General features: G+C 44.4%; 1 protein-coding gene across 13 annotated transcripts in view; it reads right to left on the bottom strand.

Moving 5' to 3' along the window:
* The window catches only part of SLC7A2 (solute carrier family 7 member 2), a 109,500-nt gene that overhangs the window by 26,776 nt on the left and 58,240 nt on the right, over positions 1 to 24,484 (bottom strand). For 11 of the 13 annotated variants that reach the window (XR_012645378.1, XR_012645375.1, XR_012645377.1 and 8 more), the window contains exons 2-3: positions 1,662 to 2,050; positions 737 to 892 (exon numbers count right to left, since the gene is read on the bottom strand). Coding sequence is in view for 6 of the 13 variants with exons in the window: in XM_074992851.1 (XP_074848952.1) it covers positions 737 to 892; positions 1,662 to 2,037 (532 nt within the window). In the remaining 7 variants the exon portion in view is untranslated. Of the gene's footprint in view, positions 1 to 736; positions 893 to 1,661; positions 2,051 to 2,650; positions 2,706 to 23,394; positions 23,673 to 24,484 lie in introns of those variants that run through there. The other 2 variants (XM_074992852.1, XM_074992855.1) reach the window with 2 other exon arrangements.

Here is a 24,484-nt window from a genome sequence, read left to right as displayed (position 1 = left end):
ACAAAAATTTAGGTTATTTTCCCAATGTTCATTGGTATCAAGGAGTAATGAGACAACAGCAACATTGCAGTGTGCAGAAACAACCTAACCATTCTCCAGACTCCAAGTACCGACAGTTCACACTGGATGAATGGATGGATTATACTTGTGTCTCAGTGTTACCTATCATCCAACAGAAATTCAAGCCAGTCTGACTTTGAAGACTGAAAGTGGGAAACAATTGAGAAAGAAGAAAAATCTTGTGAGGAAAAGATTAAATGAGAAGTTAAGTCATATGTCCACCAAGAACAATGCTTGGTTTGTAGGCAATACGCTGTAACACTGAATTATCAAATATAAGCTTGTGATTTTGCTGAAAATATCCACTGCCTTCAGAGAAAACAGAAGTTACAGACACTGTCTAGTTATTCTTTTATCATCATTTTTCATCACGGATTTTAAAGAAAAGTTCTTACAGTTGATTACCTCACAACTTAGCTGAAGCTAAAAAAGTGTGTGTGTGTGTGTATATATATGTATATATATATTTAAACAGCTATTATATCAATGTTCTGTGTGCACTTACATTTCACTAGTAATATAAACAGTATCTTGATAAGACAAAACATTAAAACTATAATATTCTTTTCTGTTGCTTGTTATAAAGCCAGGTGCAGAATCTGTTCCCCGCCTCCAATAAATTTGCTATTATTAGTCATCAGGACATTCCTAATGTATAGAGATTTCTACTTCTTACCTGCCAGAAGCAATATAAGACATACAGCAAAAAAGTCGGGATACTCTGCTAGACCAGAAAAATCCATTCTGAAGTAAGTTCTGAAAAACTGACCAATTTGTTTCCCAAGGAGTTCATCAAAGGTGCCACTCCAGGCTCTTGCTACACTGGATGTACCTTCATAAAATACAAAGAAGTTTTAGGATTTTGTACAAATACAATAGTACAACAATTAGTATTAGTACTGTGGAAAGCATATGCTGCAATTTGAAATTGGAAAGGTACAATTATTGTTAAACAAGTGGGGTTTTTCTCCATCAGTTTTATTACAGGAATTCATACCTACAAAATTATAGTATACTTAGCTACAATAACAGTATCCTATTTTATGGTGTTAGACAAGTTTAAGTACACTTTTTTATAATAGCCATCTTTGACAGCATAATAATCAACAATAATCTTTCATTTAGAGTACTCTTCACTGTATTACTTCATTATATTTACATTTTGTGATTTGTTTTCAAATGTGATTCTCCAGTGATGGCAACATCCCTAAATCCACTTTCTGTTTCTATCCAGATACACCTTCATACTTACTGTTTTTACATGAACTAACTCTGCAGAGCCACCACAGCAATGAGAAACAAAATCAGATTCTGTTTCTTCTTGTGAATCATCAACACAATTTTTTGCCACTATTTGCCAATTAAGTACCCTTGTTTAAGTTGTTGAAGAGAAGTGGTTCGCAAAGGCACCACAAAGGACCTATTCGGGCTTGAAGAAGATTTATTACAGGGGATAATCATGGGAAGGAACTAACCCAGCTTGACTACCAGGGTGTGCCTCAAGTAGCAGCAGGTGAGAAGAAAGAAAGAGCCCAGATCTACATTTTATTTCTAGCTTAGCCAGTTACTCGAACAGCTTTACATGGGTCTCCCAAACTTACCGATAACATATGATAAAATGAGATTCCAACCAGTGATAAAAGCCCATAATTCACCAACAGTTACATAAGTATATAAATATGCAGAACCAGTCTTGGGAACACGAGCACCAAACTCAGCATAGCAAAGACCTGCCATCACAGATGCCAAGGCAGCAATGAGGAAAGAAATAACAATACTAGGTCCAGAAGCTGCTTTTGCAACTTCTCCGGCAAGTACATAAACGCCAGCACCAAGAGTACTTCCTACGCCCAGAGCGATAAGGTCCACAGTGGATAAACATCGACATAACTTGGAATCTTCAAGACTGTCCACACTGACAACTTTTCTTCTCAATAGACACCGAACAAAGGACAGAACTGGTCCACAGGGTATCATTTTGGATGTAGAACTAGGAAAATAAAATAGACAATTAAAAACACAGGCGGTATAATATAGAGTCACAATTTAATCTCCCAAAAAATTCTTTACTTTTGGATAACATTCTGCATTTAAATTAAATGATGGGTCATACATAATAGTTTATACAGAAATATCTCCCTACCACTTTTTTCATTGCTTTGATAGATTCAGTTTACTCCCTGACTTAGCTGGCAGGAAATGTAAAATATAATGTATGTCAACTAATTGTCATTACATTTTAAAAATGCTAAAAGATGAGAGTCTGCAGTCTAATAAAAATATTTTAGAAAGACTTTCTGATGACACGCAAAAAATACTTCAGGGTGTGTGTATCTAAAGACAAGGAGAAAGATACTTAAAGAAATATTCATTGTCTAAATATGAATCCCCATACTCTCCTTCCAACATTAAGATGGCATTCACGCACATGCAGTGCTCCATGAAAATGAAGCGCATTACAGTGAATTCGCCACATAACAAAAGAAGTTATATGATCTGAAAACAAAAGTATGGTAAAGTTATACTTTTTTTGGAAAGATTGCCATTTCATTGTAAGCTTAACAAAGTAAAATGAGAGCAAATAACTTACATTTTATTATTGATGGCTTGCCCTCTACCTTCCCTACAGCAGAATTAAAGCAGGCAGGTATTACAGTATCAGCCAGCCTCAGTGTAAAAGTGACTTTACCAATGACATAATTAGGAGTGGGAACAGCACCAATATTCCTACGGATTTTGCATTTTCAGATTCAAGGCTATAAATATCAAAACAAACAAGCAGTCATGTAAGACTTTTAAGACTAACAACATAATAGCTTAACACCTAATAAATTATTCTGGTAGCCTTAAAAGTGCTACAAGACTGCTTTTTTGTTTTGATAGAATACAGACTAACACAGCTATCTCTCTCTGTCACTAAGGCTATTAATAGCAAGCTTTTGTAAAGAACGATTTTGAAGGTGTCAGAGCAATTCATGATTAGATCCAAACTACATGAAACTTGCTTTTAAAGTTATATTTAGTGAAAGTGGTTTAATGTCAATATTTGGAAGGTCTGTTTCTCTGCTTTTATCAACCACATCCCAAAAAGTAATTCATTCTGGAATACGAACAAAGAATTTAACCTTGTAATGATCAAGCTTTAAAAGCACAACAAAAGCACAATAAAAAATGTTTCTTCACCATTCAGTAACTGGGGTTCTTGAAGACACTGTGGCCAGTACAATCACACTGCAAGTAAGCATGCAGGAAGGTGGATAGTTTTGAATAGTAGTGTTCCTCCATGTCACTCACATGCCCTGTCCTCCTCATGTGCCTATGCCAGGGCATTAAAGGCAGAGCAGCTCAAAGCCTCCCTGCATTTCCTAACCATTGTTTCTGAGAAGTTCGAAAGCTGAGATAAAGTGCAGCATGTGCAATCCACGCTGACTACAACATCTCAAAGAACCACAGTTACTGTAGGGTCTCTCTCTACAGCTGTTTCTTTGCAAGTACACATCAATGTCGATCTCACGGTAACTGGCAGACCGTATCCCCTCCGGATGGTGGGGACAAGGAGTTTCAGCTGCACCAGTCGAAGAGTGGCTGTAGTACTGGTACCCTGAATTTGACCGCTGCTGTACCCAGAAGCGTCAGAACCTTGGTAGAAGTGGGAGTGCCACAAGGTCCTTCCTCCTGCTCTACCTCAGTAGAGACCCTTCCCCCTGAGGCCCTGCCTCCTGGCTATGGAAGAAGCCAGAGCTAGGCCACAGTAAGAATCACGCAGGAATCCCAGGTCATTGCGAGGAGCCCCCAACCTTCCACTTGCCATGGACAGGGGCCGGGGGCACAAGAGACATCTATGGCCAGTGTCCCCATCCCCTGCAGTGCTGCTCAGGGCAGGTGATCATCCAGAACTCCCAGAGTGGCCTGGGCTCACTGGGCAGCTCTTACATGCAGCTCTGACTTCCATTCTAGCCAGTGGGTGGGGCCTCATGGGGAAGAGGAGGAGAACAGGGGAGGCCACACAGAGGGGCTTGGCCTGTGGCAAGGGGCATTAAGGTCCATCTTAGTCCACCCACCAGGAACAGGCTGGTGATGATGGCAGGCACTGTGATCTTACCGTCACTCCAAGCCTGCCCAAGGTGTGCAATTTGGGGGTGCCGGGCAATACACCCCCCTGTCCACAAGCTACAGCCATGTGTGCCACTGGGTGAGCATGGCTCCTCCAGTTCCAGCACCCTGACTTTACCAACTAATTCCAATCCATAATGCTTAAAAAAGGTCAGGGGATTATTCCACGTTGCTGCCTCGCACTTTTCAGACACCTGCACACTTCTGAGGGAGGCAGAGGATGTTTTTGAACGAGAAAGATATGGTAGAGATCAAGCATCAAGATTCCTCAACCAACTGGTAACTCGGTAAGAGGCTGTCATATCAATTTTGGTATCCTCTGTAAGGAGAAGGCTGGAAATCTAGATGCCCAGATGTGGCTATAAACACATGGAGTGAGACTTTTTATCAATTTAATAAAACAGCATCTTGGATATATTACATACAGTATACAATTTCTTTCCTTCCTAAGCCAAATGTGGCTTCAGAAAGAAGACCAGCAGGTTGGTCAACTGGTTTCAGTGAAATTCAGGGACACCACTTAAGAATAGCAACGAAGGGTCCTGTGGCACCTTATAGACTAACAGAAAAGTTTTGAGCATGAGCTTTCGTGAGCACAGACTCACTTCATCAGATGCTGATCACGACGAAGTGAGTCTGTGCTCACGAAAGCTCATGCTCAAACTTTTCTGTTAGTCTATAAGGTGCCACAGGACCCTTCGTTGCTGTTACAGATCCAGACTAACACGGCTACCCCTCCAACACTTGACACTTAAGAATAATGTCAGGTGAGGTTGCAGCACTTCCTTATGCGTCCTTATGGAACGGGTGTTCAGCTACAAACTTCCCAAGATTACTCTCTCTCCTAATGACATACCATGCAGAATGAACACACCAGCATTCAGAGGGAGAAATATATTTTCCTCACTGAAGGGTAAAGACAAGGGATGATCTGGGGGCTGGGACTGGCCTCCAGGCACTACTGTTCCAAAAAAATCCAATCTTGTGCACATAAAGACACAAGGGAGACCCCGACAGAATCCATGCTACCATATATTCAATGAACAAAAGTACATTTATAAAAAAAAGTTGCAACACAAATGAACCTAAATTGCTTTGGGAACTAATTACAGTATATATCACCATCACTCCACCCACCACTGAAATGCAGTATATCTGGGACAGTAAACAAAGGCTGTTTAACAGCATGTAGCAACAAAAGTGTGGAAATGAAGAAAAAATACGTATGACTTTAGGCAAAGCATGGTAGAGAGAACACTCTTGCTCAAGTTGAAGTTCGGCTTTCGCACTGAAGCTAACATTCCCAATCATGTGAAAAGCACCAAATAATCTTTAGTGGTCATTGGCCACAAGTAGTCAGAAGCTTAGTTTTAAGTGCCACCTGCAAGGGCTTGTCTGTATGAACTGTCTGTGTCCGTCTACCATACGCTAGCCTGGTGCACACTAAAAGTTCCACTGTGTGCTTTGATCTTCCTGGTGGAGAAATGGAAATGTGATAAAGCGCTATGGACTCCTTCCACTGTACACTAAAAGCACTGTAGTACACTTAATTTGATCTACAGCACAGCCATTTCAAAGTAAGGTAGATCAAGGCAATTTTGGGACTTTTAGTGAGTAACAGCACAGCCCACACAGACTGTTAATGTGCGTCAGGCTAATACGACACAAATTTACACCACGGCTTGCCATGGCCTAACTGTTCATACACACACATCTTAAGATAGTACTGAACCAGTGCCTCAGTATGATTTTTAAACTGGGCTGGAGCTAACTGTCATTCACTGAGTCTGCGTCTATACTAGCAAGTTCTTTCAAAAGAGGGGGCTCTTTTGAAAGATCTCGTGGAGCGTCCACAAACAAAAAGTGTTCTTTCAAACATAAATCGAAAGAACACAGCACTCCTTTAGGAAATCGTTCTTCCTTTCCCATTTCACGAAGAATGCCCCTTTCAAAAGCTTCTTTCGAAAGAAAACATGTAGACATGCTGCAGGCTCTTTTTTCCCATAGAGGAGTCGTCCTGGGGCCTGATCTTTGGATCCCTGGCCTGTTCTTTCAAAGGAGTAGGGGGCTGTGTGGATGCTCTCTTTTGAAAGAGCAGATCACTCTTTTGTGTGTGGATGCACTCTTATGAAAGAGGATCTTTCAGAAGATATCTTCTGGAAGGGCTTCTTTCAAAAGATATCTGTAGTGTAGACATAGCCTGAATCACTTATACAACCTTCTGCAGAACTCGAGTTAAAGGGTATCTCCCATCAAAGTTCTTACTTAAACTTGTCCATTCTTAGCATGTGAGAAAGAATTGACAAGATCAAAATTGGAGACAGTATTTCAAAAAGCTGATTGTGTATGACTTTAGAATCTTTCCAGCAGTCACACTTACCATGAGTACTACACAAGTGCAATTGAGTTACTCTGCAAAAGTCAAATTCCAAGCCTCTGGCAGGAGAATCAGCCAATTGTTCACTCTTACTCAATACTACAGTGGGCTGACCCATTTCAAGAATGGGTGGTTTGATGTGGAAGAGGCCACTGGGGAGTTTCAAGCCCAAAAAACATGCCTTGGTCCCACAGTGGAACTTGTTTTCTTTCCTCAGGCAGGGGTGGAAGGAAGTTACTACTCTCTTTCCTTAGGCAGGGATGGAAGGAAGTTACTACTGAAACACTGGGAAGAGGACTGCCAAGAAGCGGAGAGAATGATAGAAGGCCCACTCTTCCCATTGATTTCTAAGGAGGGAGCCCTCAAATACTCCATCCTGATGGCCTTCTAACTGCTCTGAAGTATACCTAAGGATACGCTCTAAGAAGAGATAAATAGCCTCTGAAGTACTTGGCCCCTGTCATGCTCATTTTTTTTTCAGGCATTATCTACTGGGGTCCTGGGGGCAGCGGCTGATGACTGAAGAGTAGCTGTGCTGATAGACCTGAGGAGGTATGTTTCTGGACTCTTCTCTCGAAATGTCTGTTGAAAACTTCCTCCTTATTTAGGTTTCCAATTCCCTACCCTGAATCAGGGGACCTCTCTGGTCAGCTTCAAGCCCCACTGAATGATTGGAGGTGTCCACCTGGTGCTTCGTTACTTGGTCACCAGCCATATGGATCCCAGAATTGGAAAAACTGGTTTACCCTGAGTGACAGCCAGCTTTTTGTCCTAAGGTGCTTCCATCTGAATGGGTGACCAGTAAGGTTTAACAACCATCCATTATTAGCCTTCTGTGAGGTGAAAGATCTTCTCCTGACATCCATGTGTTTCAGCTCAATAAGGAGGCTAAAGAACAGGATTATAATCAACATGGTGCTGAGACAACCAACCAGAGTTTGCAATTTGATACATGCACAGAGAGTTCATAATATCAAACAGTCCATAACTTGTAACCAGGGAGACCCCCCCAAAACTTTTCAGTGCTCATGGGATACAGAATCTCCTTCTACAAAGTCTCCATACAGCCATTAAATAGATTTATCCTTCTTGTAACATTTAAAGTGTCTAAGGAATTGGTCTTAATTTTTTTTGCGAATTTTCATAAATAATTGGAAAAAATTCCATAAGCATATATGGATAGAGCCTGCACATCTAGAGAAAAAACAATCTTATGCTACATTTTGCATTGCAATCTCTGACTTTACTCTGAGAAATAGAATTTTGCTTTAAATATAAAACACAAAAATTACAAATAGTCTCAGAGATGTAGACGTTAGTCTGTAGCTTCACAAAAACAAGCAGTCTCGTAGCACCTGAAAGACTAACAATTTTATGTATTAAGTAATGAACTTTCATGGGTAAAACCCACTTCATCAGAATACAAATTTCATCAGGTTATGAAATTATAAATCACTCCTCAGTCTCCCCAGAAAACACACTTTTCAATTAAATTACTGTCCTGTGATAGCCTCTCAAAATACTTCATCCTGAGCTCTGCATTTTTTTAAAACCATAATATGGATGACAAATTTATGTATTGTGCAAAACAAGCACCATGCGATGTCCAAAATGTGATTTTACTGTTCACATATATGCTTATTCCAAAGGGAGGAAAGATTTTTGATACTTTTATTTGTTAAAACACATTTTGCTGAATTCATATTATTTTACATAATTCATCTGGCAGGTCATTTTTTAAGAAGAAAGCAGTGTTCAAATCTATCAAACACACTGTTTTACAGTCCCCGATGCCCCAAATATTCAAAACAGAAATAGGGAAACCGACTGATAAAATATAACCCTTCCTCAGTCTCTGTTTCTTTCCAAAAACTGAAACAAATTGTACTGATGTGCTCTTCAATGATACCAGTTTTCTTTATAACTTACTACCATCTTTAGTTAATTTAGCCAAATTCAATTTTAGTACTGATATGTCTTTCCTGGCAAGAGGGTATATTTAACTTTGGCTTTCCTGGATTGTCTACATAATTATTTAAAAATATCTGAAAGCTGCAAAATGGTGTACATACACAAGACCAATATATCAATACATGATTTTAATGAACAATTGTACTTTAAAAATTGTGCATTATAAATGCTGAGGCGATGAATAAAAACCACACAGAACTTGTTAATCTCTTAAAAAAAAGCAGAAAGACCAACACAATGATATTTAAGAAAAGCAAGACAACAGAACAGATGCTGTCTTCAAACAGAAATGGTCCTGTTTAGATTAATGTGGAAAGCATCTCTATTTGAGTAACACGTTTGAAAGGAGATCCGTATGGAATCTAGTTAGAGAAACATTAATACAAGTAATACTCTGAGGTGTATTTTTTTTGTATTTGCATGACTCAGGTCTTTCTCTTCACAAGCACATAAGACTTTAGTAATTTGCTTTAATCCATAATCTTTTCAGTATATTAAAAATCTTCATGTGTACAGTAATTAGTTTTTGTAAATAGAGAGCTTCACAGCATGAAACTTTATTACTAACCTGGTTCAATGCAACTTTCTATTGGACAAGCTTCTGCCTTTCTTATGCAGTCCTGTATCCTTACACATGAGCAGGAACTGTTCTATGTGATTTTACCAAACTATCTGCTTTAAAACTGTGGATTAGGTGGGAGCTGCTGGCTCCTGGGGGTGGAGGCAGAGTAACCAAAGGTGATTGGATGTCAGAAAGCTTGCTTGGTTATTTACCTAGGATGAGTGGAGGTAAACTGTGCTACTCCTGGTTATTTAAATCATATTCATTATATCCACAAAATTAAATCTTTTTGGCTTCCTTTTCATCTTTAAACACACAATCATGCACATGCAATTGAAATTAAGGACTGAAGAGGCACCTTGTTCATCATTCATAGACAGGCACTTGCTTTATTCTAAAGATGTTTGCATTAAGAAAAAAAAGGACTTGATCATTCTCTGCCCTACTGGGGAAAAGAAGTATCTTCTGATTTTGTATTTGCAGTACTTTTATAAAAGACAGCTCTAGCATGAGAATACTATTACAGAGCACTCACTAACCTAATTTTCAAACCTGAAGAAGCCAATGATGAAATGTTTAAAATGTTTCTGCATTAGTTGAATTAATTACTTTTAAAAAATGGAAATCACCTGTTTGAGAAGTGTTGTACTAAAATAAGGAGAGTGTAGCAAGACAATGTCCCTGGTTTTGCTAAGTTGTTATGCAGACATGTAGAAGAGCACATTCTCCTATGTGTAGTTTGAAATGTGAAAGTGCTAAGGACTGGAATTAGAGTAACAATCCAAGTATTCCTGTGACATAACTAGCAAGTCTCAGTTTATTAAAAATTTGCTTCTAGAATGAACTACATTGACGCGTATAGAGGTAGTTTTATTGCTTCCAAGACAGACAAAAGACTCCACATATGAACAATACAGCTCCTACACAACAAAACTGCAACACAACATGTTTTTTCAACTGTTTACACTGTATTGAGTTTAGTGTCTCATGTCATTACAGTTCTCATAATGAAGAGGCCTCTAGATTGTGTAATGGAGATGCATCTTTTTGAAGATGGCAATATGGAAAGCCCCTCAAACCATACCTTCTGTTCTCACACCCAAGGGCCACACACAACCTGGCTTTAGCCACTCAAACACACCATAGAGTCATAGAACCAATCATTGAATTTTGGGCTGGAAGGGACCTCAAATCCCAATCCAGGAGCCCAGGCAACTGCTCGCAGACGCATTACTGAGATACCTGGAATACCATTGCAGGACTGGGTCTCCAGACACCATTTTCCATATCAACACAGAATATTCCGTTATAAAAGTGGAAGAAAAAAAAAAGCAAAACACGGGTAAATGCTTCTTTGGCTGAAATGGAAACAAATACCTCTTTAAACCTCTGTCAATTTAATACTCTGCACATCACCCCCACCACTCCTGCTCCACCTCAGCCACCTTGGGCTCTGACATCCTCCCAATTACTGTTGTATCCTCCTTTCTCTCCCCTGAAGTACATGAGACTCCCCACCTGCTTCAATTTCTAACAGTCCCTAGGGTTGCCAACCCTCCAGGATTATTCTGCTGTGCCCCAGGGATTAAAGATTAATCTTTAATTAAAGACTGTGTCATGCGATGAAACCTCTGGGAATATGTCCAGCTAAAACTGGCAGCCCTCGCTGTCTCATGCTCCCAGCTCTGACATGCTCCTGCACTGATCTCTCTAGTGCCCAGGCTGACAGAGGGGCCAGCAGCAGGGGGACACAATCAGGAGTGCACACTGGTAAGTGGGAAAGGATTCACAGGAGGAGAGAGGAAGCAATTGCCCCTGAAGAATGGTATCTGTACTCCGGCTGCTAGCTGAGTACCTCTCCCAGCAGAACATCCTCCTGCTCTTCCTTCCATAAGAGCCTTTAATCTTTTCCAGTTCTCGGACAACATACACCTGGGGCGTTACACTGGGTCCTCCAGCTTCAACATGGATTATTTTAAAACAAGTTAAACACATTAAAAACTGGTGTTAAAACATATATCACTGCCCCACAGAAATCAAAAGCTTAGGGTAAAAATACCCCCAAAGCTAGAGTCCTGAAACCCTAAGTACATTTCTTCAAAAATTCAATACCTCTAAAAATTAAAAATGCTCCTGCTTTTAAGATAACCATTCATTGCTTCATATTCCACTGAAGATATGGGGTCCCTTTCTGATTTGCCTTACACAAGCTCAGCCTCTAAAAATAAACATGGCAGAGCTGCAAGGTGCTGAGTGCCATCAACTGGCTCTGACGTCAGTGTGAACAGTGGTCACCCAGGTCAGTGGCCCCAGTGTCTGCAACCAAGCGTAGGCTGTTTTTTCTTTACTTTAGACATTCATCACTCAGGAAAGATACAAGCAGTCTAACATTAAAAGATTACTGAAAGCCCTGTTATCGCTGCAGGAAAAAAAAATATTTCCTTTAGAATTGCACAGCTTTGTTCGTGGCAAGTTCTTGGTAGACCTGAATGTAGGCAAATTTAAGTAGCAACCCTGTGCTGTCAGACCCCCTCCTCCTGTGGAGAGCCCCATGTGACTTCAACAGTCACGGCTCTGTCTGCCTATGTGGAGCAAAATGCAAGAATGGAACATTAGTGGGCCAACTAAAAATGCCTGTTTAACTGTACAGAATGCACTCAGCAGATCTACTGCATTTGAAAGTGAACTCAGCAAGAGCCACATATGCAAGGCCCCAACTACTCCATAACAAGCTCAACCTAAACTGTACATTAAAGCTTCTGCAGCAGTCTGATCTAGAACGATGGAAATCCCACAGCAACTCCATTTCAAACCTTTTATTCAACTGAATATGAAAATAAATACAACCAAGTGCAGTACAGTACTGGCTGACTTATAGTTATATTAAGTTCAACATTATGCCACCATCACCTCAGCAGTTGTTACAGATTTAGTACTGATAGCTCAAGATAACGCTACAGAAGTGGTCTGAAAGGCACGTGGACACTGTCGTTCTGGCAATTGACAGAGCACGGGAAGCAGGATAGCATTATGGAAGAAAGCATATCTGACAGATGCTCCTGCTAAAATAAAAAACAATTAAATTTACATTTTCCTCTTTAAGCGTTAACTCAATCAGGTGAATGGCACAGTTCTACTTCTCAGAACTACTGTTTCAGACTGACTCTGTATTCAGGGAGATGCCACTACATGTGATCACATGCTTCATAACCATGATAGCTAGAGACTTTTGTTTTAATGCAGTTTACATTTTGGAGCAAAATTCTGCTCCCAGGGATGAATTCTGCGGCAAAGTGACTGTATATTTGCAGACTATACGGGTTACGCACATTAGCTCACAGATCTACATGCATGTTCTGGGAGGACTATGATCCAAAGTCTGAATCCCCTGTGTAACCTTGCTGTCTTAAAAATCGAAAGAAAAAAGAAAAAGCAGGAGGTTTCTTCTGAATAATTTATTTTGTAATAGTATCTAATAATCATTCAATAATATCTAAGTAAGTGCATATGTTTTATACCCTCTGGCCCACATAAAAACACAAATTGGTGGGTTGGTTACTTTGGAAGTAAGACAAAGGAAGTCACACCATCATATGTGAAATAATGGACAAAATACAAGATGCAAGTACGCTGTACATTAAACTGGTATCTGGTAAACTAGATTTTGTTTTAAAACAACTTATATAAGCTTCCTTCTTCAGCCTACATCTATTATAATACTTTAACTGAAAGGAGTTTTTAAAAAAAAACAAAACAAAAAAAACAGTTTTGTTTGCTTTAATTTTCATAATAGATTGTGAGCCTAATTTTGTACAACTTCTGTAATGATTTTAGAGCATGGTCTTCTTTTAAACCTTAGGCACAGAGTAACAAAAATAAGAAAAGAAAAGAAAAGGTCAAGTTAAAATCCTTTGATTTCTGATGCATACCATAGTCTTGCATGATAATTACACTTCATTATGCAAACACAATTATGGAAGTGTACAAGCCTCTACACAAGTATGTAAATATTCCAGTACTGCACAATGAACTAATCGGCTATGTCTCTACAGCAGCGTTAGTTCAAAATAAACTACTCTGGCAGAGATTTTCCAGAATAGCTTATTTAAAAATAACACAGCTACACTCAAAATGCGTTTTGAAGTAGCACTCAGCTAGTTCGAAATAGAGCATCCACCACACAACACAGCCTGCTCTGAAACAGAGCCACTGGATGCACTACAGCTTATTGCAAAATAGGCTTTATTCCCTTTCTACGCAGCACCTATTGCAAAATACCTATTTTGAAACAGGTGCTATTCCACTTACAATAAGGTTTATCAGTTTTGAAATAAGCCAGATATCATTTGAAATGATTTCAAAATAATGGTTGTGCTGTGCAGATGTTCTAAGTTATTTCAGAATAGCGGCCATTATTTTAACTAACTTTGCTGTGTAGATAAACCCAGAGGCTATGGTTACACTACAGTGCTCTGTCGACAGAAGTCACTGCCGGCAGAGATTTCCCAACAAAACTTTGTCAACTGAGTGCGGTCACACACAAAAGCCAATCAGGAGAGCGCTCCACCTTGTTGACCGAGCAGCCTGATTGCCCTGCTGCTCTCTGAACAAAACAAGCACCTGGAAGCACAGCAGACAAGGCTGCCCATTGTTCTGGATGTCCTGTTTGTTGAGAGAAGGGCCCCCCCAGAGCATCCATGCAGCTTTTTTGTTGACAGAATCTGTCTACAGCAGCATTATGCCTCATGGCTGAGAGGCAGAACACTGCTGGCAAAAGGGCGGAGTTTTGTCGACAAACTGTTGACAAAATGCATTTTGTGTGTGGACGCTCCCCTAGTTTTGTCGACAAAACCAGGGTTTTATCATCAAAACTCACTAGTGTAACTGTAGCTGGAGTGTTTTTCTTTTTGTCCAAACCATGAAGAAAATCAGCAACCATTTATACTCTGTTATTTTCATCCAAGTGTTTTTACCTAGACAGTTTTAGTTGTAATATTCCAAGAGAAAAATATTAGTTCTGATCAGATTGAAATGGCTAGGGATTTCAATGGTGTCAGATTTAGAAAAATAAGTACTTTGAAATGTGTTGAATTTCTGCCCACAAGAATTGTTGACAAAATTTCCAAAGCAGTTACAAGTATTTTAGGTCAATATGTAAAGGGACCCTCGCCCTCTTCTTCCATTACAGTTTCTGGCACCCCTTCCAGCTTGTCAACTCCATAATATCAAAAAAATTCATTTGTCATTGTTGTCATCCTGACAAGGCACTGCAACTATTCCTTTATATATGATTTCCCCTACAAGGAATGTAGAAACTTCGCCAAACAAAACATTTTTCTAACATACATTTGCTTTCAAGCAGCGCAACATGCATTTCAAAAGCAGTGCTTAAAATGACTACATGACTGCAAATCTCAATAGCAAACATGCAGTTCATGAGTGCAATGAAGGGAGTAGAGTTGTAAAACCATCTCATAAAGAAGAAGAGGAAAATATAGTTATTCATCCTCCTAGATAGTTGGAGCCCCAATTCTTGATCTTTGGCACGGTTTACAAAACCTCAGACACTAGTCTTCTAGTACTGCCTCTTCCCAACACAGAAGGCCTCCAAACATTCCCTTTATGAATAAAAATAGTTTTGATATTAACTGGATCTCCCTGATTCTGTTTGGTTCTAGGATTGCGTACACCATAGCCAATAGCTAGCACTGTGGTTTATATAATACCCTTACAGCAATGCATAAGGAGAGAACATGAAATTCTGTCCTCACTGAAGTCACTGGCAAAGATCCCATTGATTTCAACTGGGGTCGTGATTTCACCCTGACGCTTTCAGATTTATCAGCTGCCTTTGATATGATTGATCACGTGGTTCACTTTGCTTGTCTAAGAAATGATCTAAAGAAAAGTATTTGAATTAGATTATGTCTGTTCTGCTTTAATTGCTGTCCCACTTCTAACACCTTCTCTGCTCCGTTGAGGAGGGAAAGCCACCTTTTCGATTAACAAGATTTGCAGGTTAAAGGTCCTGTTGCATATCTGGCCACATCTGAATTTTCAGTTAGAAAAAATATCCCCATGTACTACAGCTATCTTAGTCTAGTGCTAATAGATTACCACTATTGTTTTGAGAAGCGAAAATTCCCACGTTTCTTTGGCACTTTCACACTAAATTTCTGTAATGCATTCTATAATTCAGTTTGCATACTATATCCACTATATTTGAATTATGTAAACTCCAGCTAGTACAGAACACAGCTGCCTGATTACTCATGTGTTCAGCATGTAACTCCAACAGACTTGGGTTGCCAGCACCAGGGATTGAACCTGCAATCATAGGGGCTAAAGCCCCGTGCTTCACTGCATGAGCTAAAAGGCAGCTGGCTCTTAGCCAAGTCTGTAGAGTAAGACTCCACTAGCCCCAGTATGAGGTCTCACTGCCTCTGGGTACTACAAGCACATACAACTGCACTCAATGAACGTGGTGCAATGCACCTTGGCTACCAACTCATTCCAGTGAAAATTCAAGATACTGGTTTTGACCTACAACGTGCTTTGTCATTTATGTCTTCAGAGGCTGTCTCCTCCCTTGCAACCTAGCTGCTTCAGGCAACAGTTCTTAGGTTTGTATGTCTCGGGGCCTGTAGCAAGACCTTCTTGCTGAAGGCACCTCCAGCGTGCAATAGGCTTCACCCTTTGATCTGAGATACTTTTCAATCTTACAAACTTAGGTATGTTACAGGCTGTTGACTCAGGCTTTTCCAAATGGAGTGGACGAAGCGATGCAGCTCTTCTATTTTATTTTGGTGGGCAGGGCTTCTATCAGCAGTTGTGAGATGCTGACAATGTAGAAGAGTTTGAGGATGTTGGAAGAATTTTTATCTCACGAGTCTAGAAATTTATGGTCAGCATAATTAAAAGTAGAAAAAACCCTCAGCATCCTGATTCACTTGTGAAAGGAGACCCTTGCATAGACTAGAAGTGAAACCCACAGATAATCAAAGCGACACAATGATGGGAGTGGGGTGTATTAAATCTTCCCACATTTGACCACAGAGCTGCAGCCCCAGTGCTATTGATCTTGACTGGTCTGGTATGTGCAATCTCTCAGAGCACCATACGGGGGTGCCTTGGTTAGTCTGTAAAGGTTTATATGTCTGAAGTGCTGGCCCTGCAAAATCTTATGCATGATCTTAACTTCACATACTGCGCAGTATAGCTGTGTCTACACGTGCAGGCTACTTCGAAGTAGCGGCACTAACTTCGAAATAGCGCCCGTCACGGCTACACGCGTCGGGCGCTATTTCGAAGTTAACTTCGACGTTAGGCGGCGAGACGTCGAAGTCGCTAACCCCATGAGGGGATAGGAATAGCGCCCTACTTCGACGTTCAGCGTCGAAGTAGGGACCGTGTAGTCGTTGCGCATCCCGCAACGTCAAAATTGCTGGGTCCTCCATGGCGGCCATCAGCTGAGGGGTTGAGAGACGCTCTCTCCAGCCCTTCAACTCAATGGTGGCCGCGTGGAGCGGCCCCTTAAAGGTCCCCTCCCCCTCCCTTCCTGTGCAGGAAGCTGAGGGATCGTACAGGTGGCAGCCCACACACGCGGCCAGCCTGCACGTCCCTCAGCCACCCACCCAGCTGCGATGGCTGCCCGGCAGCCCCCCCAGCACCCCCAGGGGACCCCCCCCAAGGGGAGCCAGGGCAGCCAGCCCAGCCAGAAGGGCAGCCAGGCTGGCAAGCGGCAGTGGGGCCCCTCCTGGACGGAGGCCGAGCTGCGGGACCTGCTGGGGCTCTGGAGCGAGGAGGAGGTGCTCCAGGTAATGGGGAGCAAGAGGTGGAACGCGGATGCGTTCGCTCGGCTGGCCGACGGCCTGGCTGCCTGGGGTCACCCTGCCCGCACTCCTGACCACGTCAGGAGTAAGGTGAAGGAGCTGCGACAGGGTTACTCCCGGGCCTGGGATGCGGCCAGCCGATCTGGGGCCGCCCCCGTCACTTGCCCCTTTTACAGGGAGCTCAGGGACATCCTGGGCCCCCGGCACACCTCCTCCCCTCCAGCCACCCTTGACACCTCGGCCGACGAGCCCCAGCAGGCCCTGCAGCCGAAGTCCGCCCCAGAGGTAAGCCCCGCACCCCGGGGGCCCCCCCCGGAGGCCACCCCCAGGACATCGTGGCAGGAGGAGGAGGAGGAGGAGGGGGGCTCCTCCTCTGCAGAATCCGGGCTGCAGATCCTCCTCCTGCCATCCTGGAGCAGCAGCAGGGCCTCCGCCCTCCGGGGATCTCTGGACCGTGGGAGCGGACCGACAGGTAGGTACCCCCCTCTGGTGTACACCCCTGGGCTTGAGGGGCGGGGGGTAATAGATATGTGTCCAGGGCCCCCCACATGCTCACATGGCCATGGCCCCAAGGACAGCAGGGCCATGGCCCTCACAGCACTGCATCAGCCCCTGCCCCCCCCACCACCCCGCACGACAGTGCCATGCCCCATCCCTGGGCCAGGGGGGAGCGGAACCTCAAGGGGCCCCCGGGAGGAGGGGGTGGGACACCCCGCAGCAGCAGCATGTGATGGAGTTCGGGGAGTGCAAAAGGGAGACTCAGGCTACATATGAGCAACAAGAGCCGAATAGCTCCCAGGGGCAAAGGAGGATCCTGGGGCTACAGCTGGCAGGTGACACCTCTGCCCTGAACAAAGAGGAAGGAGGAGCAGAGCTGGCTTGGAATTGTGGGGGGAGGGCGGGGGCCACAGGTAGAGGCTAGGGGAAGGGAGCCAGCCTGAGGAGGGGGAAAGCTGCATCCCAGAGGGGCCCCCCGTGGGGTCTTCTCCCCACGACAGGTTGGAAGGACTGTCTCTTCCGACAGCTGGTGCTGTCACTCCTTGGAGAAACTGGGCATCTGTGGCCTAAGAAACCTCTCCTGCTGTCAGACCCTGTGGGGTGAAGTGAGAGTCGCTCCCACCAGGGGACAGGGTGCAGGGCAGGGGGACCCCTGAACCCCATCCATCACAGCAGCATCTCCCGGGAACGGGGATGGGGAACCTGCAGCACAGGGCTGGGGGGACAAAGGCCATGGCTCGGGGCCCACACTAACGCCTGTCTCCATTCTTCTTCCCCCCCTCCTCTCCTGTGTCCCGCACCTGCACCCTCAGAAGGTCCGGAAGAGAGCGCCGGCGAGGCCTCAGTCGTCCCAGAGAGCCCTCCGGGACCATCGCTCCAGGCCAGCCCCTCGGCCGAGGACCGACCGGCCCCATGGCGGGCTAGACGGCGGACCCTGCACCACCACCACCCAACGGCGACGGACCCCCAGCTGCTGGCCATCCACCGACGGCAGTTGGAGGTCGCGGAGCAGCAGCTGCAGCTGCAGGAGCGGGTGCTGGCCTGGCGCCAGGAGGCATGGGGGGCCTACATGGAGACTTTTAACGGGCTGGTGGACTACCTGGCCCCCCATGCCACGCCGTCCGCCGCAGCGCCCGCCCTGCCTCCTCCACCAGCCCCACCACCAGCTGCTCCGCCCGTCGCCGTCCCGTCCGCCGTCGCCCCGCCAGCCACCGCCGAGGGCCAGAGCGCTGAGGGACCCCTGGAGCCACCTGGGCATCCTATCTTCCGTTCCGGCCCGCCCCCAGCCAGCCCCGGACAGGGCTGCGACTGCGGCGGGGCTCCCGGCCGGCCACGCCCAGTGCCGGGCTATAGGGGCGAGGGGCCCGGGATGTGGCCCCCCCCTTGTATATAGTTTAAAGTTCTTCTTTGGTGCCCCCCGTTTGCCCCGTCCCCCCCCATGTAAATAGTTCTCCCCTTTATCCTCCCTGGTTTTCTTTTTATTATTGAGGACACTTGTTTGTTACTATTGTTTTATTTTTGTACATATTAGTTTGTTTCCACATGTTGTCTATAGTTTGTTCTTGTTTTATATATTTACAGTTAAAAAACAAAGTTCTCAAAGAAAAACCAGTTTGAGTTCAGCCACAAGTGCGTGCTGTCATTTGTCCAGGAAAAGTGGGAGGGGGGTGCGGTGGGGTGCTCCATGGTGTGGGCATTGGGGCAGGAGTGTGGTGGAGGAAGGGGCGGGCAGTGGGGGGCCTGGGCAGAGTTCACCCCGTGGCCTCATCATTGAAGTGGGCCCGCAGGGCCTCCCGGACCCGGGTCTCTTCGGGGTCCACCTGGTGACTGGGGGCAGCAGGTGGCTGGACGTCTGCCCTGCCGGCCTCCGCAGCCCAGCCCTGGAAAAAGCTGTCCCCCTTGCTCTCCACCAAATTGTGCAGGGCGCAGCAGGCATCCACAATCTGGGGGATGTTGTGGGGGCCCACATCCAGGCGGGTCAGGAGACATCTCCAGCGTCCCTTCAGGCGGCCAAATGAGCGCTCCACCACCTGGCGCGCGTGGTTCAGGTGCTCATTGAAGCGCTCCTGGCTAGCGGAGAGATGGCCTGTGTACGGGTGCATGAGCCACGGGCAGAGGGGGTATGCCGCATCTGCGATGACGCAGAAGGGCATGGTGGGGGATGTAGGTCCCCGCCTCCAGCCGGCGGCACAGGCCCGAGTTCCGGAAAACCCGGGCGTCGTGGGTGCTGCCAGGCCAGCCCACATAAATGTCCTGGAAACGTCCCCGGCTGTCCACCAAGGCCTGGAGAACGACAGAATGGTAGCCCTTGCAATTCAGGTATCGTCCTCCACTGTGATGTGGGGCGCGGATGGGGATGTGAGTCCCATCCAGAGCCCCGAAGCAGTTGGGGAAGCCCAGGGTGGCAAAGGCCGCGATGGTGGCATCTGGGTCCCCCAGCCTCACGAGCCTGTGCAGGAGCATGGCGTTGATGGCACTCACAACCTGCAGAGAAAGCACATGGGACAGCACCAATGAGGGGTGAGCAGGGTGTGTGTGGCCCTGCCCTCCTCTGCCCGGGCCCCCCTCCCCTGCCCTGCCCTCCTCTGCCCTCCCCCGCCCTGGCCTCCCCTCCCCTCCCCTGCCCTCCTCTGCCCGGGCCCCCCTCCCCTGCCCTGCCCTCCCCCCGTGGGTTCTCTTACCTCCATGAGGACAGCCCCGACGGTGGCCTTGCCGACACCAAATTGCTGCCCCACGGATCGGTAGCTGTCGGGAGTGGCCAGCTTCCAGACAGCGATGCCGACCCGTTTCTGCACTGTGAGGGCACACCGCATGGCCGTGTCCTGGTGCCTGAGTGCGGGGGTGGCACTGGCACAGCTCCATAAATGTCTGCCGGCTCATCCTGAAGTTCCTGAGCCAGCGGTCGTCGTCCCACTCCCCAAACACCAGCCGCTCCCACCAGTCGGTGCTGGTGGGGTAGCTCCACAGACGCCGGCGTGTGAGGCGGGGGGGGCAGGGTGCTGCAGGGTTAGGGGTTGAGCCCTGCTGCCCTGGGGGCAGCTCCTCCTCCGGTGTAGCAAGGAGGTGCTCAGCTGCCTCCCGCATGGCATGCCTGCCGGGAGGGCTGGGTGGACCTCTGGCTGTTGCTGCTGCTGCTGCTGGGGGTCCATGACTGCGGCGCCCGGGGTCTGTGTGCCTATGGCTCCTCAGACCACGTGCTGTGCAGGCTGAGTGTGTCTGGGAGGGGCCCTTTAAGGGAGCAGCTAGCTGTTGCCCCGGAAGCGCTAGTCCGCCCTGTGACCCTGTCTGCACCTGTGCCTGGCATCCCTATTTCGATGTGTGCTACTTGGGCGTGTAGACGTTCCCTCGCTGCGCCTATTTCGATGTTGGGCTGCGCAACGTCGAAGTTGAACATCGACGTTGCCGGCCCTGGAGGACGTGTAGACGCTATTCATCGAAATAGCCTATTTCGATGTCGCTACATTAGCTATTTCGATGTAGCGTGCACGTGTAGACGTAGCCTATGTGTGAAACTGAGCAAGTGCATAAGAGTTTGCATGATCAAGGCCCGAACTTCTAAGTCAACAACCAAAATCTGCTTTGCCACTCTTCTTTGTAAAACAGGCTGTCTTGCAGTGAGAGTCAGTAGAAATATGATCTCATCACTTTTCTGGGTTTGGGATTATTTACATCTACAGGGACCAGAGAACAAAATAAGTATTAGAGTACCTGTGTTGTATGGGTAGTTTCGCATGTGTCTGTGAGTGTGTGTGCATGCAAGCGTGTGTGTGTTACACAGCATGCTTTTACATACATTTTCCCACAAGACTAAGAAATATAGAAGCAGAATATGTAGAAAAAGTCAGGAAATAAAATTGGCAATCTACTCAGGCAGAGTCTGATCTCAATTATGCACCATTACCCATGCTATTTCAGCATATCTTAGGTCAGAATCTTGCCCTCCATATTTTTATTCGAAGTACATTCAAACTAATATTAACATCTGTAACATGATTGCAACCACTGCTGTACCAGGGAAAGAGTTATGACTTAGTTTGCAATTTTACATCATTCTGATACCATCCAAGAAGTATCATTGGCTAGTGTTGCATGAATAGGTTCATGGATTACAAACAAAAAAACTTTTTTCATGTCTAGATTAATAAGATTGTTGGGGAGCTCGTGTAATCTAGGATGAGCCCATGCTTAGGAACTATAATTAAACAGTTTCTTCCACACTTCAGTTTCTAAGTATCTTGGTAGAAAAAACAAAGTAATATTTTAAAAGGTTGTATTATTTTGAAATTCATTACAATACCAGGGCATTAGTTCATAGCAGTTTAAAACATGCCAGACCTCCTGGAAACTTTTAAAATATTATTCGTTTCCAAGATTTTATATCCATCTTGGCTTAAAATTACAAAAAAAAAAAAATGAACAGAAATAATGGACAGTTCTTAACTACAATGATTCAAAGCCATTAAATAAAATTTCAAATTGTGCAAGTTGAGGTCAGTCTTCAAACTACATTAGGGATCTCTGGAAGAGAGGAGAATGGCAGCACCAGCTAATGTTTTCTAACCCCCCACATTTTAAGATGTATGAATCAACATTATCGATTAACTATCTTTTTTAGATGTCAATATTTATCTTACTTTTGTGGCACATACTGGAAGGGCTCAGTTCTTCATACTGGTGAGTCCTTTCAATGAGGTGCTGCGCAACCAAAACTCAGACTGACTTTAGCAGAAGTTCAAGGCCAGGTCCTTAGCCCATGGAATGCTCACACTCATCCTCAGCAATCCAGACTAGAGTCCTGTGCGCGCAACTATTTTTAATCCCGCTTCCGCTATTATGGCAGCAAGCCCTGTGAGACTCACAGGATCCCAATCCTGCTACACTAATTCCTCTCAGGGCTCTTATTCAAGCCCTACCTCTGATTTCTTGTGATGTTTCACACATACACTGTGGGCACAATCCTGGACCCCCTTAGACAGAACCCCCAATGAAAGCTGTGGGCTGAAGTCACCCAGAGACATGGGTGGAAGTTTTGCCTGAGTAAAGACTGTAGGATCAGGAGATAGGAAACTAAATGAACCACTGATTTAACACAACAACAACAACAAAATATACACAGACAACACTAATGACAACTAGGATTCATTTCAGGCCACTCTTTACACTCCTTGCTCATACGAGCAATACTTTGGTCTACTACTTACCACGAACTACTTGAAGTGCAGATTAAAGAACTATTCAAAACGAATGAGAATGACAAAGCCTAGCCAACATGCAGGTGAATAAAAAGGTGAAAGAGGCTTTTGTTAATAATTTAATGCAACAAAAATAAAATCAAGGTACAAACATTTTAAACAAACTTATTGTTGCCCTTTACTGGATACCAACGATTACTCAGGAAGTATACAGGAAGTATTTGCTTTCAGCATGCTGACTAAATTTGCAGGTTGCATTTTTTAAAAATTAGTTCTTTAAATCACTTAATAACTCCCCAGTACTCAGAATGAGAAAAGGGATGCATATAATTAAGATTCCAGTGAAAAATGTTGTCTAAAATTACGAATAATTCTTTACAATGTGATTTTACACACAAACACACACAATTGTGAAGAGAAAGAATGAATGAAGCTCTGTAATTGGGTTTTAGATAATTACAATTCTATACAAAAAGTAGGATAATTGTAAAATAGGGAGGTAAACTAATATTCCAGGAAAATAAATGTAATTCTCATACCTTTTTAGAAAATTAACGTCTTTTACATGTTCTGTATCAAGACTAGAAAAAAATATTTGTCTTACTGCCTTATAATCTCACGAAACAGTTGACATTTTATTTCGACCTCAGTACATATTATGTGAAATAGAACTATCACTTACCAGTTCTCTCAGGTTGCCCTAAATTTTCTTTTCAGTTTGTTTCTAAAAGAAAAGTCACACAAAACAGAACAAAAAAAAATGGCTAATCACAGCTCTGTTTTCCTTACCTTTCCAAAATTTACAGCAGCTCAGTTATCATCTGTTGATAAAACACTGAAACAATTAGACCAAGGCAAGTACGTAGGAGTAGTTTTGCTAGCGTGCAGCTCCAAATGTAACGGAGAAGTATTGACAGATTTCCTTTGAACAAACTCTTAATAACTCTGTTGGCTCCCCAGTACTGGTCATGTAATCTGACCTTCAAGGTATCCCTGACTGTTACACAGCAGTACTATATATCATCATCTGAATCCCAGAGATTCCCAAGAGATCGACCAAAACTACTTGTCACATTGCCACACACTGCCGTCCCCAGCACTGATTTATAAAGCAGCCCATGGGAGGAACTACCCATTTAAAGCTATACTCTCTAAATAAACTTTTCGGGGAGGGAGGAGGTAGGACACCAAAATCTATAACAGAGTAAAGTTTGAATGTATACATGTATAAAGAGAGCTTAAAATAGAAAAGATTGTGACACAAGCCGATGAAAGCCAAGAAAGTCAAAGTTAAAGCTAATACCCCTATTACAGAGAATAAATAAAACAAACACACAATGGTCTCTTTTGCCTGGCAACTGGAGACTGAAATGAAGAAGACTCTAGTCAGTTTCACGAAGCCTATTCAGAATCCCACTGCAGGAGTGAAACTATCCAGAGGTCCATTCCACAGGGCTACTTGGCAAAGCTATGAGCAGCAAAAGGTAAGCACTGGAGGCTATATTCACAAGAGGAACTGTGACACTTAACTACCTCTTTAAGCACAAAAGTTCACTATTTAGTTATTACTGACTTTCACAAAACCAATGCTCAGTGGCTACTGAATTTCTGTAGGCACCCTGGCTACATCTACACCACAATAAACAAACTGGATTCAATTGAATCAGGCTCTCAGGGCTCAGGTCTTGAGCTAAAATAACAATGTAGACCAGTGGTGCGCCAACCTGTGGGGGGTCATGGATGTCTGCCTGGGAATCATGGCTCAGTAGCCGCATGTAGCTCTTTAAAGAGCCACTTGTGGCTCTGAGCACTGCCGCTGACTCCTCTTGCAGTGCTGGAGGCTGCCGCTGCTTAAACAAAGCCCGCAGTTAAAACTGGA

The sequence above is a fragment of the Carettochelys insculpta genome, chromosome 4 (assembly GCF_033958435.1).
Source record: "Carettochelys insculpta isolate YL-2023 chromosome 4, ASM3395843v1, whole genome shotgun sequence".
Taxonomy (NCBI): Eukaryota; Metazoa; Chordata; order Testudines; family Carettochelyidae; genus Carettochelys; species Carettochelys insculpta.
This window is presented reverse-complemented; position numbering and strand designations above follow the sequence as displayed.